Raw genomic sequence first — 16,203 nt, 5'->3', positions numbered from 1 at the left:
TTCACCCTTCCACTGCTGCTCACGTACTTATTATTTCCAGTCGATGGGAAACGTAACGTTGATCCGCGATGAAAAGGCACGTTCACTCGGAATCGACCAACAGACCCCGTTCGTTTCCTTACTTTGCACCCACAAAACGCAACGAATCGCGAAACACTAGCTACGTATTTCCATTTTTATACTGTGCACCGTCGCATCGCGTGGTTCGTTCAGTAAACGTAAACGATTATATCACATATCTCGTGCACACCACTGGAAAAAAGGAAATCAGGGTCACGCATAGCCCTCGAAAATGCACACCTAATCAACTGCCGCCGATACAGCGAAGTGGTACAATGTTTGCTGCAGATTTTCTTCTTTTGTTCTTTTGTTCTTTTGTTCTTCGACTTTTCTTAAGCACAGAAGTACACGCATTCCTATGTTCGCCTACCTTTTATCGTGCAACAATAGAAAATGAATTACGGGGAGCGACGAACGATACGGTAGAGAAAAAGGGGAAAGAATTTCGAGCGAAAAGTTTAAGCGAAAGATCTAGTACGTGGTCGATGGTCCGTAAATAAAGCCGAGATTCTCAACCGCCTTGAAAATTTACGCTCCTCGATAATACCAGTTCTACGGTGTGGAATTCACTCGCGGCGTTCGCCTGAAACGGCCTGAAACAGCCTGAAACGGCCTGCCGGTTAAGGGAGTACGGTCGATCCTGGAATCACGGAAAGCATACTTGGCTCACTCTCCCGTCGAGTTTCTCGCTTCTAAAGTGTTATTTTACGAATTTTACTCGTATAACTATAGGTTGTTTCGGAAACGAGTCATTAACATCGCGGATCATGCAATCTACTTCAAACTGTTTCCAACGACCGACAGACTTTTCATCTTTACAAAGAAATAAAGTGTAAAAAAATGTCGGTATTTGCTCGCAATAATATCGTAAGAATATCGTTTCTAAGCCCCCCTCGAAGCATTGCTACACTGGGAAAGTTTAACGAGAATTGGTGTACGGCAATGGTATCGATACCAAACGTGTTTCTAATCACGAGTACAGAGGTATGCAGAGGAAATTCGTCGGCTTTATACCCCTTCGCTGTATTTACGAGCACACTGTGTTCCTTCCACCCACGGTACGCGCTACAAGGCTCTCTTTCACTAAGCGACTCTAACCGGGTTCACGCGAATCCAAGGTTTCCTTTGCGCTCGAGAAGAGGTAGGCGTGGAACGCGCGTCCCATCGAAGCATCCTCGGAACGCGCGCGTCCCTTCGGGAGGCTGCATCGGCCAACGTAAACACCGTGTCTGTTGCGCGAGGAGTCGACTAGAAGAGAAAGGGGGTAACGAGGAAAAGTATAACTGCTGCTCGTGCAGGTAAAGTTGAGGCAGCGATAAGGACAGAGGGAGAAATGGGAAGAGAGCAATGGTGGCAATAGCGACGGGGCAGAGTGGTTAGCAAGCATCGGCGGCTCGTTGCTGGTGTGTGCGCGGCGCGGCGCAGCCTGATGCGTACTCGAGGCGCGGGGCGTCGCGACGCGGGTCTACCCTAATCGCGGAGGGTAGAGGAACGAGCATCGGGGGAGTCGCGGTCCCCGCGTCTCGCAAAGAGGAGAAAAACTGTCGGTAGTGCGCGTAGCTGAAGTCGCGTCGAATCACTGGCATTTCGCGAGCTCTCGACGCTTCACCTCTCCCTGACTCCCGAGACGAGAACCACCACACGGACCCGACACGCTCGAGAGGGGGAGCCGGGGCGAAGAGAGGGCGGACCACGAGAGAGAAGGAGAGGGAGGAAGGCCTGGAAAGCGGACCCCCGTGAATAAAAGTCACCACTTGCCAGACGGAGACAGCGGAGAGGATTGGCGCGAGGGGCGAGGAGAGCCGGTGCTGGTGGTGGTATGCAGTCCGTCCACTCTCGTCTGCTCTCCTGCTTCTCTCGCAGCATCCCATGCCTACCACCGTCTTGTCTTTTCTGCCTCCTTCAGCTTTTCCATCTTTTTCTACCTTTCCTTCCATTCCCCCCTTCCGCCCCTCCTTCTTATACGCCTCCGACCATCTTTCTTCTCGCTTTCTCTGTCTCCTGGCCCCTCGCTGCCTCTTTACCTTCTCTCGTACAATCTCCTCGCGTGTTCCTCGAGACTACCCGGGCTTTTCTTTCTCATTTTCATGTTACACGTTAGATCTTGGTCTCTTCGTCGCTCGCTGGACTTGAGTTGATCTCGCGCGGGTTCTACCTCCGCCCATGCGCCTTTCCTTAAGGGGGTAACACAATGTAAAACTTCAAAAAGCTTCATTCTTCTCGTTCTTCTACCTTACGATTTCTGCGGGGGGGTTCCCAAACGACATTCGTTGCATGTTCCAACAAATATGCGAAACTACTACATTGTTATTTCGTTACGCTAGGATTTTATCTCTATTGTTTAGCGTTTCAAGTCCGAAGCATTATGCAAGGACGAATAGCAGCCGCTCAGCAAGATGAGAAAGTTTCACGAAAAGAGACTGGCGTGGTATTCCGCGTACTAAGAGACTTGTCGAGTAAAATCGAAACACGATGTTCGTAGAGCGCAGAGAAGGACTATAGCGCGCAGCGTGCCAGTATCGATGTTCGTTTTACGAGGAAAAAAGTATTAAATTGACGGGTTGATTGCTCTGTGCTCTCCCGACCTGCCGCTCCCTCCCAGCTTCTATACCGGAGACCCTTAACTACCAGAGATCCGAGAAGCGCATCTCGTACTTTCCACGAATACACGTCTCGAAACGCCCACGCTCCGATCGAACGCAAGTAACAAGTAGCACCGAATACTGCAACGAAATCGATGCTTTCGAATAGAAAGCATGGGAATCCCTGAATAAAAGCTTCGTCGCAGAGAGTTGAATCTTGACCGTGGTGCCTGACTAACGGGGAAAAAGTAATGTTCTTTTTAAGCGAAAGCGAAATTATTCATTACGCTATCCTGTCAAGTAGATCGGAGAAGCGAAACTAGCTCGATTAACGATATAATCCTGATACACGTATTTACACATTGACGTCCACGTTTATCAGACAAGTTGGTCAAACACTCGAAGAAAATCGGTGAGAAATATCTCTATTAGCAACGCTACCGCGTGCTTATCATAGAGATATCAAACCCTTCTCTGTCGCCGTTGCTAATCAATAAGTCACAACGTTAAATGGCCATCGGTTTCCGATACTCCACCCGAAATCGATTCACACCTAATCTTTCAATTTTATTACGCAAACGAAACTCTAGAAATATACGTTCGAGTAGTTAAAAAATCGTTGCAGCTCAAGTATCGAGCAGGTGATTACTTCTGCTGACCAGTTCTTGCGCAGTGCGATGTTTATAGTGGCGCAAATAAAACTCATTTGGCGTCAGTTGAAGACACTCGACCGTTACAGTAGGAAAAACGTGATCGTATATTACCTTTCTTGCTTAAAATTGTCGCAAAGAAAAAGCAAGAATTGCACGGTGGTGTCGAGTATGAAAGAAAAACGACGACCTGGACGTTTTCTGTTCCCAGCTTGAGAGAAACTGCAACCCATACCAAAAATCTGCTTCTCCCAGCCCTCCAAGCGAGTTGCATTCAGCGTCCGCGAACGAAGGGACAAAGTTGGGCAAAATCGATAATCGAAGACTGACAAGCCTTGGCTGATCGATAAAGGCGACATGCTGGCCGCGAAGGTACCATCGGAAGGTGCGGAGGAGGGACATAATAGCCGATAAGCGTCGTCGACGCGCGTATGCAACGCGTGCATCGGTGCAACGTGCAACTCAAGGCGACTCGAGGACGTTTACCCACGAAACCGGCGACCTTGATCTTACAAACGGTCCACGAACGAGTCACGATAGCAGCTGCACCGACAACGACGGACGCGTTCTGTCGTCACGGTGCAAGTGCACCTGTGCTCCACCCAACCGTATCTACTACCCTCGCACTTAACAATTTTTCATCGTTCGTCTATCGATTTAGATACCACTTTCTTCTACTTTCCTCATCTTCCATCCCCACTCTCCCTCTCGCCAATCGTTTCGCGGTTCAATTTGCTCGTTCGATTGAAAGGTACCTAGATTCATTCCTTTTACACGTAGACCAATAGCGCGTGTTTTATAACTATTATGCGCAACAAACACCTCATTATCGTTATTATCCACTTACGAAACTCTTGAAAATATTCGAAAGTTTGAAGAGATCGACTGAAAGATGGTTGCTGCATCGGAAAACGGAAGCGTGCCGATTGTGGAATCGACGGAGATCTGTTGACGAGATGCAAAGCTAACTTCAACTACCACGTAAATCGTAACAGCAACGTAATCGAGAATTGACGTCAGCGGAAGCATTGGAGAGGGAAAGGTCGATCGCTAAACGCACCTTGTCGTCGCTTCGATGAACTCTCGGCGATAATATGCCGGCTAGTTGTAATCGAGAACCCGCGTGGATGCTTAAAACGAATCTAATGCGAAATCGACCTGAACGTAGCCAACTCTGACCATGAGATCGCTTTCAGCGTTCCAATTACTGAATACGTTTCACGGAATGGTAAGGAGACTGGAAAAATCTAGGTATTCGCCAACAACGTCGATTCTTTTCTAACCTTTGGAGATTCTAATTCAAAGAAATCTTCTCTAATGAATGCTGCTTTTTTGCAGAAGAAAAACATATTGAAGGAAGGAAAAATTCGATTTGATCGTAGCTTTCTTTTGTTGGCAAACGAATCGATTGCAAAGGCAGCGCAATGCCCCTGTGGTAATTCTCTATCAACGTAAACACTTCACCTTCGCTTTCTTGAGTGAAACAGCTACGACTTTTCGACCACCTACGACCGCGGCTCTTCCCCCGACGAGGTCGACAACCTCTGGCCCAAGGTGAAGCAAGGCCAAGCGAAGTTCAAACTGTGTATATCGAATAGTAGCCATAGGTAAACGGTTACAATGAAAGAATAATGACCAAACAAGTTTCTCTTTCTTCGTGTAATGCACTTTGATATCGTTAAAGTTATCATACGTACAAGTATGACTGGAGGTTGTTGATCTCACCGTGGGCTTACTCATATCTAACGCCTGTCCATTTGGAAGTAAAAGCGAACAGAAGGAAAGAGGCCATCGGAACTGGTTGGTAATCGGCTTCTAAAAGGATGAATCGCTAAGCCATGAATGATTCTTGCTTTCAGACACGCATCCAAAGTTTCCTTTTCGTAGGCACTCCTCTATGGCATATTATACGAAACAAGGTTTGCATCGATCAAGGTTTCGTTCTGAAATTCAGACCTACTATAGGCGAAAGCCACCTTTAAATAGTCTATTCCTTAATTATAGTTCAGCGATGATGCTCATCCTACTGCTTGTAGAACGATTACCGATAAGCGTAGTAGCGTACAACGATGTCCCAGTTAACTTGACCAAGCCGAGTATCGCTTCAACGATAACGACAAATACACCAAGAAAACACCGTTTTCTATGATAAGGTCAACGAATTCTTCGAGGTCAATGACACGTTTTAGTAAAACACTGTGTTTTCACTCATATGACCAAACTTTTATATTGACAAAGAAAAAAAGCGAGGTGACACGCGTAATAAGAAATACATGAAGAAAATCCGTGACATTAACATAAAGTGTTTGCTACTGGTGTTTTCCGACGACACATATGTTCCGACTTTCATCGAATTATCGAAATTGCTTCGAGAGTAACCCCGCGAAAGCTGGCTTCGACAGAGACGTCGAAGAGTCATATAAACGAAACTGACCTCGATCAACGCGGTAAATGATTGTGAAGAAATTTTCAAGTCGCGTCATTAATACTAGGGGAAATACTATAGTAGTCTATAGACAGGAGTGCAACACGCGTCTGAAAGTTCCGCTAACCGTTATAGACCAAGAGAATCTGACGATTCTAACCGGTGTGAGTTCTACGTCCGAGAATAGGAACCGCTAAACCGGTTTAAACGTATTACTCTGGCCGATTGAGAAAACAATTAACCAAGTATTATAAAGAAGCGGCGCGGCGCGGCGCGGCGCGGCGCGACCAGCAATATTCACGGATCGTTGAAAAAGGCTAGATAACAGGTGCTGCTTAACGACTCATATACGAACAGCATCGTCAAATAGACGAGCCACCACCGTCTCGTAACATCGTTATATTAACATCATCGATTACCGACTCGATTCATTTCTCTCGGTTGAATTGCCACCAGTCAGTTGAATCGCTGGATGACTCTACTACTCCGTTCGACTTAACGGACCAACAACTGTATCCTAAACATAAACGAATGATTTCTCACTGATTACGTTTCTTACCTCTTCTTAATTAAGCTGTATTCGGGGCAAATACAATCAACCGTTTAAGGTCACTGAGCAGCATTTTCTCTACCATATCCATGCACAAACTTCCAGGCACGTGCTCCTTGCTTCTCAAATAGGAATGCAAGCTAAGTTTAAAACGAACTAACTGCACAGAACCAGTTTCCCAGCATTTAAACCACGTCAGAGAGGTCTCCTATTTTTACTTCATGCTAAATCTTTTTCTCGATTTGCGAGACAGAGGACTTTTACTATATCTATTAAGTGCAGCGAACAGAGAGAAAGAATGAAGAAGTGCGAGAGGTGAGAATGAGAGATGAGGGTGGCACTTTCAATGGCCTTAGCCCGCTAATTCACTTTGTTTCGATTGAACGAGGATAAGGCTGACTATAGACAGTGCCTTGGCCCCAACTTTGGCAAGGCATGCTTTGACCATGCCATTCAGTCGCTCGTTTCGAGCGAATTCAAAGCGAAACAATGTCTTGGCTAGTCAGAAGGTAATAATGCGAGACGTTTATGCGTCTGTTGGTCGTCTGAACGAAACATGAAACGTTACACTTGCTCTTCGAATGTCAGTATGTACACTTGCTCAGTCGTCGCTGCAAGTGCTGAAATCCTCTTCACACGATTCGAGAAATTGAACACTCTGTGCTTTACGGACAGCATTCTCGTAAAAGCGCGAAAGGGGGATCGAGAATACGATACTGGTAATGAATGGAGTCGCGTGAACGCGTTACGAATCGAGTGTGTAATTGGTCGCACGTGACGAGAACTAATTTCACCGGCTACTCGTCTCAGACTAGACTTTCACTCAGATATTTCTCTTCTATATTTCAGATTTCGAAAAGTTCCCTAAGAAACGAGGCTAGGTCTTTTCCAGTCACGCCCAAGACCGTCGAGGATTCTCCTGAAGGCGGCCGTGTGCATTCCATCTCAATTGAAATACGCACGAACGGGTAATCTGCGCAATTACCTCACATGCAAATAAAGCTCCGCGAAGATGAACGGTGACCCGTCCAGTTGACGTCACGTCACCACTCGAGGACACCGTGCTGAAACAGACGTCTTAGCGTCTACACATCACCGAGTAGGATCTCCTAATAACAAAACAAATATTTCGCGATCGAGGTTATCGCTCATTCAACGAACATTTTCATTCATAACTCGCTATATTTAGCTACCATGCATTTTCCAATCACAGATTGGAACAGCTGAGTTACTTCTTCAGACTTCTTTAGAACCCGCTGCATGTCTGAATGTAACGATTCTAAGTGCACGCGCAAATAGCTGGATCATACGACGAACCAGAGAAGCAGAGGAGAAACTTCACACCTGTAACGATGAGCCAGCTTGCCACGAGACTCCCATGCGAACTCTACTGAAACGACGACACTGAGATATTTTGAGGACTCGCTTAGTTTCGAAATATGTTCGGCAACCCGACACAAATACTCTAACTACAATTTACTAAACTCCTTCCTATTCAATTGCAATTTCTTGCTGCAGTGCTGCTTATTAAACCATATTCTATAAGTTATGCTACCTTTTCTGGAAAACTCAATTGAACCCCGCAAGAAAATCATTTCTTGCAAGAACACTTTCTGCAACTTGTCGAGGAAATACTTCTGCATTTCTTAACGCGAAACGAAATATTTGTTTCTTCGAATACCGCTCGCTCGATGGTAACGAAGAGAACCTTGGATATTCAATTATGCGGTATTCGCGAGCAAAGATATTCGATCCGATCGATTCACGATCAAAGTACTGTTTCAGATATCGAAGACTTCCACCATCTCCTATGTAAGATCTGACGAGTAGAGTTAGATTTGTACACTTTTTCTACGCTTCGTCCAAGTGTGTCGGACATTCGGGGATGACACCGAGAAACCGGTCGATAGGTTGTTACGAAAGACGGAACTGCAAATACAAATAAAGGTTACAGAATACGCAGTGTAGCCAGCGGACGAAATCACAGAAAAAAGCTGTGTAACATCTCCCAGCATACAGTATGAAAACGTCGCGGGATCTAGTAGGACATTTCCAAACGTCTGACCACTCGATTTTGGAAATGTATGCTATATCTTTATGCAAAGAGTCAGTGACACGTTCGCTGAAATTCCTTCGAAAAGAGACATTTGATCTTCCTACCGTGATAGAGAGCTTTTAGACGGTTTTAAAGTCACGATTGACGTCGAATCCTGTTTTATTGGAATAGCGAATCCAATAAAGGGATGATCAGTTCGGAACGGTGTAGGAACAGGTTTTCGCGAGATTCGTCTGCGACAGCGAGTGACAGGAAGGCGTTTAGCAATTGGAAATGCATGGAAGGGAAAAGGAAAGAAAAAGGGAAGAAAAAGGGAAGAAAAAGGGAAGAAAAAGGAAAGAAAAAGGGAAGAAAAAGAAAGGAAGATAAGAAAAGCAGGATGCGCGTAGAGAGCGAGGCGCGGTCGATAGGGACACTGTCTCGAGTTCGTCAGAATCAGAACGGACTCGTTCGAAGGAATTCTCGAAATGATTCTCGTCCAGTGAACGGTTGACAGGAACGAAGAATAGGGTCGGTGTCGCGACGAAATGATATTTGAAAGGGTAGCGTAGGTGAGTAGGAAGGGGCGAAACGGCAACAACCAAAGGTATTATCGATTTTATCAACGGGGGCTAGGGGATTCTTTCTCGCGGTGCGTGCAGTGACGGGGTGAGTCAGAAAGGGTTCCGCTAAGCGGCGCATCGGTGAAAACCTCTCAGTCTACTCACCTTCGGATAATTCGAGGTCCAGCTCAGCAAGCTTCTCCCGCACGTCCTCCGGGAGCTTGCCGACGTCGATGTTGAACTCGGCCATCGCTAGGCCATCCGCGCTGCGCCGAGATCACCAATTCTCCAGCCGTACATTCCACGACCCGTCACCACCGCTCGGCCATCTTGCCTTACACTAATGGGACCGATCCTCGACAGCTGGCGACACCGTTCGATCGTCCAGGCGCAAGCGTCACCTCCCTCGATCATCAATATACATCTCTACTAATTAGTGCTAATTAGTAAATGTTAGTAAACCACCTATTCACACTGCAACCAATTTTTTTATTCTTACGTGTCAAGTTAATATGTACCATTTGATTCCTCGCAAATACAACTTCTACAGAATTCATTGTGGGAAAGAATATTCGAAATTACGAATACGTCTTATAAATAATAACAAAATTTCATGGATGTACAACAGCGAATTCGCATCAATCTAAATCTTCCACGAACGATGAACAAATAAATTGCAATAAATAACTTTATTCCCCATATGTACGTAGTATCAGACGACGTTAGCTTTAAAATGTCATGACGTCTACCGTGCGATTTTACCTGCAGAGTTTCTTCGTTATTTACGCGGGACGATCTGGCAAGAGTTCCAAGAGTCGTGTAGCATAACCTCCAGCGTTTCGTACTTTAATGTTATCAAATTATAAATGATTGTTGTTTCTCGAGCATTTGCGGAAGTATGGAGATACTACAAGATCCAGTCTTTAAGACAAACTATCAGAAATACAAAGTTCGTGTTAAATTATGGGAAAGTCGTTTCACGGAAAAGCATGGACGGAAACCAAACAAGGTATTTAACTTAACACCGTTATATATTTCAGCTTTCAACTTCATTCGATTGAAGTTATCGAAATGTTAATAAATAGAGCCAATTACAAATTTTCTTTTATTATTTCATGCTATCAGTTGACAATTTTTACTCCTACTTTCTCAACAATATGGTATTTTTAAATATACAGTTTTTATTCAATGAAAAGTCAAAGAAATACAGAAAAAATTTCACTTAAAAAATCATTTCTATTTTTTAGAATGATATTAAAGAGGCTGACATGAAAATAAAAGAATCGTACAAAATGTATTGGAAGTTAAAAACACGTGCCTTAGAAGAGACGTTAACAGATATTGCATTTTTTGATGAGACAAATGACAATGATCTTGATAAAACCCTAACGCAAACATCAGTTGAAGAAACTAAAAATGATAAACTAGTGTTGAATGATAATGACCAAGACATAAATAATACAAAGGAAAAAGATATTGAGAACATGAATGAGAAAGGTACAGAAACTATACAAACAAAAAATATAGAAGATATGCCTAAAAAGAGCAGTGAAAATATACCTGAGCAGAATGAAAAAAATGATTCTGTTATTAATGATGTGACAAAAGAAACTGAGAGTAACAATGTAAATGGTGTCTGGGGTAATCATTTAAGCAAAAAAAATGAACAAGTGCCTAAAAAGAAACCAACTCTAACTATAAATAGAACATCTTCTTTTCAATTATCGCAAAATAAATTCACAAATTCAAGTTTTATAAAAAGGAATCCGAGAAAATCGTTATCTACATCAAAAATAAAAAATATATCTGAGAAAATTAATAGCAACATTAGCACAAGTAAACATGAAGAACCTGTCACAAATATAGATGCAAATAATACAGATAGTTCTGATGTTAGCAATGAAACAAAGTCTATATTTGGAGAGTCTGTCAAAGTTACATACGTGGAAGCTAAATCTAATGGCCAATCGATTAGTACAGTTCAGCAGTTGATCGAAGGTCACATTGTTCATAGGAACTTAAATCAAGGATGGCTTGACAGGTGTGCAAAACAAAATAATTTAGACTACCCTGCATATGGATCTCAAAGACTTTCTGGTACAAGTGATTCTGGAATTGATTCAATGGAATCCAGTATTCAATCACCTAAAGAAAATACACAGATGACTGAAGTATCTAAAGTTCCTCAGATTTCTGATGAAGAAGACTTTGTTTGTAATAGTGATTCAGAAGAAGAACGTAAACATAAACGTATTAGAAATTTCAAAAAAGTATATAATGACCAAGAGAATTCCGCTAAAAGACAGTGTATTGATAGTAAAACATGTATCCCTGTTGTTAATTTGTCAATTCAAAATACGCAGTCGAAGGACTCACTTGTGATTCAAAGTAATAGCATAAGTGTCAATAAATTAAATAATGCGATAAATTCAAGAAATGATAATCTAAAAGATGTGTCAGAAGCAACAAATACAGCTATAGATAATAGAGAACATACAAATATAACAAATGAAAAACAACCACGCAAAACTTATAGAAGAATCAAGCATAATTCATCTGATGAATCTGACCCAGATTTTAATGAAAGTAATGAAAAGCCTACAAGAAAAACAGCTCCAAAGAAAACGCGAGCAAATTCTAAAAGATCAAACAAATCATCTAGCAAAGATTCAAATTCAAAAGCTGAAAAAAAGACTACAGAAAAAACAAGAAAATCTTCTAGAAAGAAAAAGACTATGCAAAGGGATGAAAATTCCTCAGAAGCTGATCCTGATCCTGAAAATGTAAAAGGTACAGAACCTGCCATATATGGGATAGAAACCTTAGAAGCTGTTCCACGCTTTGCAATCAGAACAAACGACCAGGGAGATCTTATCGAACAATTTACTAAGTCAGTTACTTCGACTACCGATACTTCGAGTGTCACTCCTACTGTATCAAAAAAACCAACAGGAAAATTAACTGATAAAGAAAAATTAGAAAAGAAAGTAGCAGATGGAAAAGTAAATGATAATTTTGTTCGAATAAATTTGAAAAGAAAGGTATTTGTGCGCGGAAAAAAACATTTTAATTTTTCGAAATACAAAAAAAATCAGTGGAAACAAAAAAAGAAGGAATTAGGATCCAGCGAAGGTAGTTTAGAAGTAGCTGACTTAGCAGAGAAAATTGGCGTGTCAACTTGCTTTAAATGCGGAGACGTTGGTCATTTTTCAAGAAATTGCCCATCTACAAAGAGCGATAATTTAATACCATTAGAAGAAGTAGATGAAGGTTCAGAATTTCCAACTCTAGAAGAAGCACAGGAGATGGCTAGTCAAAATGCAGTTGCAGCGCATGCAAATAGAATAAATTCTTTACCGGAAAAACCATCCTACTCCTTCCAAGCAGAAAACGAATTGGTAAATAATAAAGTGGGAGACAACAACGATAACGATGATTTATGGGAACCTATAGAAAACGAAGAAATCTTATGCGGGCATAAAATACCCGAGGATTTAGTATCAAAGTTATTACCACCGGAAATTGACACCATACAACCGTTATACAAAGTTAAAGAAGATTTATCGTGTATTGAAACGCCATCTGAAGTTTTTGAAGCATTACATAAATTTGGTCATGAAAGATTTAGACCTGGACAGGAGAAAGCAGTAATGAGAATATTATCGGGTCAATCAACATTGGTCACTTTATCCACAGGCTCTGGAAAATCTTTGTGTTACCAGTTACCTGCATACCTTTATTCGAAATATTCCAATTGCATCACTTTAGTTATATCACCACTGGTATCCTTGATGGACGATCAAGTAACAGGCGTACCATCGTTTTTGTCTGCAGCATGTTTGCATACTAATCAAACGCAAAAAGTAAGGGATACCGTAATGCAAATGGTGAAACAAGGGAAATTAAATATATTGTTGATCTCTCCAGAGGCCGTAGTCGCTGGTGAAAAGTCAACAGGCTTTGGCGCTTTATTGAGACAGCTTCCGCCAATTGCTTTTGCATGTATAGATGAAGCTCATTGTATTTCACAGTGGTCTCACAATTTCCGTCCATCGTATCTCATGGTTTGTCGAGTTCTCAAGGAAAAATTAGGTGTCAGAACAGTATTAGCTCTTACTGCTACTGCAACGAAAACAACAGCGGAAAGTATAGTAAATCATCTAGGTATACACGATAGATTGGCAGGAGTCATATCTGATATTCCAATGCCAAACAACCTGTTGCTAACAGTTTCTAAGGATGAGAATAAAGATGAGGCTCTGATAAAATTATTACAAAGTGAACGATTCCAGGAGTGTAATTCGGTGATAGTTTATTGTACTCGCCGAGAGGAATGCGTGAGAATAGCTGGTCTTCTAAGAGTCTCTTTACAGGTATTTTGTTTTTCTTAGCCTGATTGCATAATTATGATAATTTGATATACTTTTTCGTTCTTCAATAGGATGGACGTAGACATGATAAGCCTAACAGTAAACTTTCTTCAATCGCGGAAGCATACCATGCTGGTCTATCAGCATATCGTCGAAAAACTGTACAAAAGGCATTCATGAATGGGCAAGTTAGAATTGTTGTTGCTACCGTTGCCTTCGGTATGGGTCTTAATAAGCCAGATATTCGCGCTGTTATTCACTATAACATGCCTGGAACTTTCGAAGGCTATGTCCAAGAAGTTGGAAGAGCAGGTCGCGATGGGCTCATAGCTCACTGTCATTTGTTTTTGAGTCCTACGGTAAAGTCAAAATTATTTAGTGCATTCAAATGCCATACTGGAATCTAGCACAAAGTATTTTTCTATTTTAGGAGGATAAAGATAAATGGGAACTTCGTAGGCATATTTATGCGAACGGAGTAGATAGGTACACGATTAGACGTCTGCTTCAGAAAGTATTTCTTCCGTGTTCATGTGCAAAGCTGCGAGAAAAAAATGCAGATCGTAGATGTCCAGGACATGAAGTTGCTATTCCAGTTGACGAAACAGTTGCATTGTTAGATATTTCGGAAGAAATAATCTCAACACTTTTATGCTATCTCGAACTTCATCCTAAGCGATTGATTACGGTTCTTTCATCTGTATATGTAAGGGCTAGAGTCTCGAGTTATAGTGGACCTCAGGCACTGAAACACGTAACACAATCGGTAAGTATTTGTCTTGTTTTTTTTATTATTATTTTTTAATACAACTAGCAAGGTATAACCATATCTTTAATATCCCAATATGCAGTCACCACCACTTGCAATGGCTATAGCATTGGACCTACAGAAGGGTATTTCTCACGAAAGTAGCAGTATTATTGAATTTCCAGTGGTAGACGTAGCATCCGCTATTGGTTGGGATAGCGGGGTAGTGAAAAGTCATCTTAAAAATCTCGAATGGAAAACAGGTCTATTTTCATAAATAATCAAATAAAAAATCTATGAAAATAGTTCAATGTATTAACGCATTTCAATTTTGTTCTTATTCTTATTGTTAGTTAATGGACAGCCAAAGCGTTCAGCTATTTCAGTAAGATACGACAGATTAGGATTAAGAGTGAAAGCTCCAGGTGATCTCACGGACACTGAACTGGATGAAGCATTGGATGCTTTATATAATCGTGTACAGTCCCAGGAGACTACAGCTTTACAGCAACTTGAAATGATCAGTTCAACACTTCATAAGTTCAGCGTATCATCAGTGGCGCAGTGTGTAATACTAAACGAAGAAATGACTAACAAGTCTGATCAATTAAAAAATGTTATTCGAAACTACTTCGACGGAGAAATTTTACTGGATGTCGACATAAAACAAAAGGTACGGAATGCTATAATTTTTATTGATATTTGTAGCGTAAATCGCATACTTTGCAACAAATTTCATGAGTATGTATTGTATGTCATTTGTGTTTTGTTTCAGATGAAAATAGAAAATGAAGCACAGATAGTCAGTGATATTCGAAACTTAATTATTAGTTATCGTGATAACAACTTCACCGGTCGTGCAGTCGCTCGAATACTTCATGGCATACAAAGTCCAAATTATCCTGCTTATGTGTGGGGAAAATGTCGTTTTTGGAGAGCTCATCTTTCATGTGATTTTAATGTCTTGTGCCAAATTGCAACTAGGGAAATTTTAGCGCTACGTTAGAATAATTAAATGTTTCTAATGCTTTTAAAGTAAGTTTTTAATAAACGGAATTTTTAGTGAACATTATATTACTCTATAATAGTATCTCTTAATTAAGTTTGAGTATCACTAATTATAATTATTTGACTTTAAAAGCAATGATTATCGACAATGATACTGTTATGTTATAAGATAGTACAAAGTAAATATGTTATGGATTCTATTTTATAAAACTCGGCAGGAGTATCAATTGAGTAATTTATTTTAAAAAACAAAAAAAAACGGCAAAATTGAAGATTATACATAACACTTTATTCTTTTAATAACAAGGACAAACTTGGGAAAATTGTAATATGTATTGTATTTACTCACATGTGCCTTGACAAAGTACCTTATTTTTTATATTTATAAAATAAACGTTAATGTAAATATTTTTCTTTTTTATTTAACGATACAATTACATCTTCGCATTATTGTTATGAACAGTAATAAAAATGTATCAAATTAATTTGATTCAATAGTTAAAAGAATTCTAAATTGCTATATCGTTCCTGCTAGTATTATACGAGACCCCAATATCAAAATTTTTCCGTCACCAATTACTATAATCGCGTAACGAATAGTATGAAACTTTTAAAAACATCAAATGACCGTATCACTTTCTGAACACTAATTAGATTCAATGAAATTCTTAAATTGATGTTGAGCAGCCAAAAAATTGGTTTTATTTTATACAAATAATTATAATTAAGGTTTGCGCCGCTTCTATAACACTGACAAATATTTTACGTAACAACCCTTTTCATGTAATTACACTGTCGTAGAAATTTGTGCATTCGAATTTGCTGCATTTTACCAACGCGATTCATGCAAGTCTCATTTTGACACAATGCACAGAATTCGGACGATATCGGATGAAACGGTGAACGAAAATATACGCTAGCGTTTTTCAATGTTTTGTTCTTATGATGGGCCCAAGCATGCAACGATATTTCAAACAACATTAACACAGGAATCAACCATCGAAAACATACGATAGCTAACAGGAGTATACAAATTGGACGTAATTGGTCGAAGGGTGACACAATGGGGACGGGTTCCAATTCCATTAGATTCCTGTGTCTCTTCGAGAAACTTTCCTTGGTCGATAGAGTCTCTTTAACCTCTTTTGGAATCTAAACACAGTTATGACTATTTTGTTTTTTAGTACTTCTTTACACGCAATAAATCATATT

The 16,203-nt window shown here is 40.9% G+C and overlaps 3 protein-coding genes across 4 annotated transcripts in view; 1 reads left to right on the top strand and 2 right to left on the bottom strand.

Annotated features, from left to right (window-relative positions):
* Nucleotides 1–9,278, bottom strand: part of Dip2 (disco-interacting protein 2) — a 28,065-nt gene extending 18,787 nt beyond the window's left edge. For both annotated transcript variants that reach the window (XM_076392506.1, XM_076392507.1), the window contains exon 1: nt 9,031–9,278. In XM_076392506.1, coding sequence (XP_076248621.1) covers nt 9,031–9,115 — 85 coding nt within the window. In that variant the 5' untranslated portion in view covers nt 9,116–9,278. The remainder of the gene's footprint in view (nt 1–9,030) is intronic.
* A 465-nt stretch (nt 9,279–9,743) lies between these two features.
* On the top strand, nt 9,744–15,518 carry Recq4 (RecQ4 helicase). Its single transcript, XM_076392509.1, has 7 exons — nt 9,744–9,874; nt 10,113–13,238; nt 13,307–13,594; nt 13,666–14,001; nt 14,087–14,246; nt 14,337–14,656; nt 14,759–15,518. Exons 1-7 carry the CDS (start codon nt 9,764–9,766, stop codon nt 14,987–14,989), a joined length of 4,572 nt encoding a protein of 1,523 aa, XP_076248624.1. The 5' UTR covers nt 9,744–9,763; the 3' UTR covers nt 14,990–15,518.
* LOC143188315 (uncharacterized) overlaps nt 15,388–16,203 on the bottom strand; it is a 1,484-nt gene continuing 668 nt past the window's right edge. The window contains exon 2 of the mRNA XM_076392518.1: nt 15,388–16,143. Coding sequence (XP_076248633.1) covers nt 15,754–16,143 — 390 coding nt within the window. The 3' untranslated portion in view covers nt 15,388–15,753. The remainder of the gene's footprint in view (nt 16,144–16,203) is intronic.

The sequence above is a fragment of the Calliopsis andreniformis genome, chromosome 2 (genome assembly GCF_051401765.1).
Source record: "Calliopsis andreniformis isolate RMS-2024a chromosome 2, iyCalAndr_principal, whole genome shotgun sequence".
Taxonomy (NCBI): Eukaryota; Metazoa; Arthropoda; class Insecta; order Hymenoptera; family Andrenidae; genus Calliopsis; species Calliopsis andreniformis.
Note: the sequence above shows the minus strand (reverse complement) of the source record. Positions and strands in the feature narration are given on the sequence as shown.

Bases quoted from the DNA above. Each gene is read 5' to 3' on its own strand.
- Recq4 (XM_076392509.1), top strand. From the start codon at position 9,764: ATGGAGATACTACAAGATCCAGTCTTTAAGACAAACTATCAGAAATAC. The intron at 9,875-10,112 runs GTATTTAACTTA...TCTATTTTTTAG, and splicing joins ATGGACGGAAACCAAACAAG to AATGATATTAAAGAGGCTGA. The intron at 14,657-14,758 runs GTACGGAATGCT...GTTTTGTTTCAG, and splicing joins ATGTCGACATAAAACAAAAG to ATGAAAATAGAAAATGAAGC.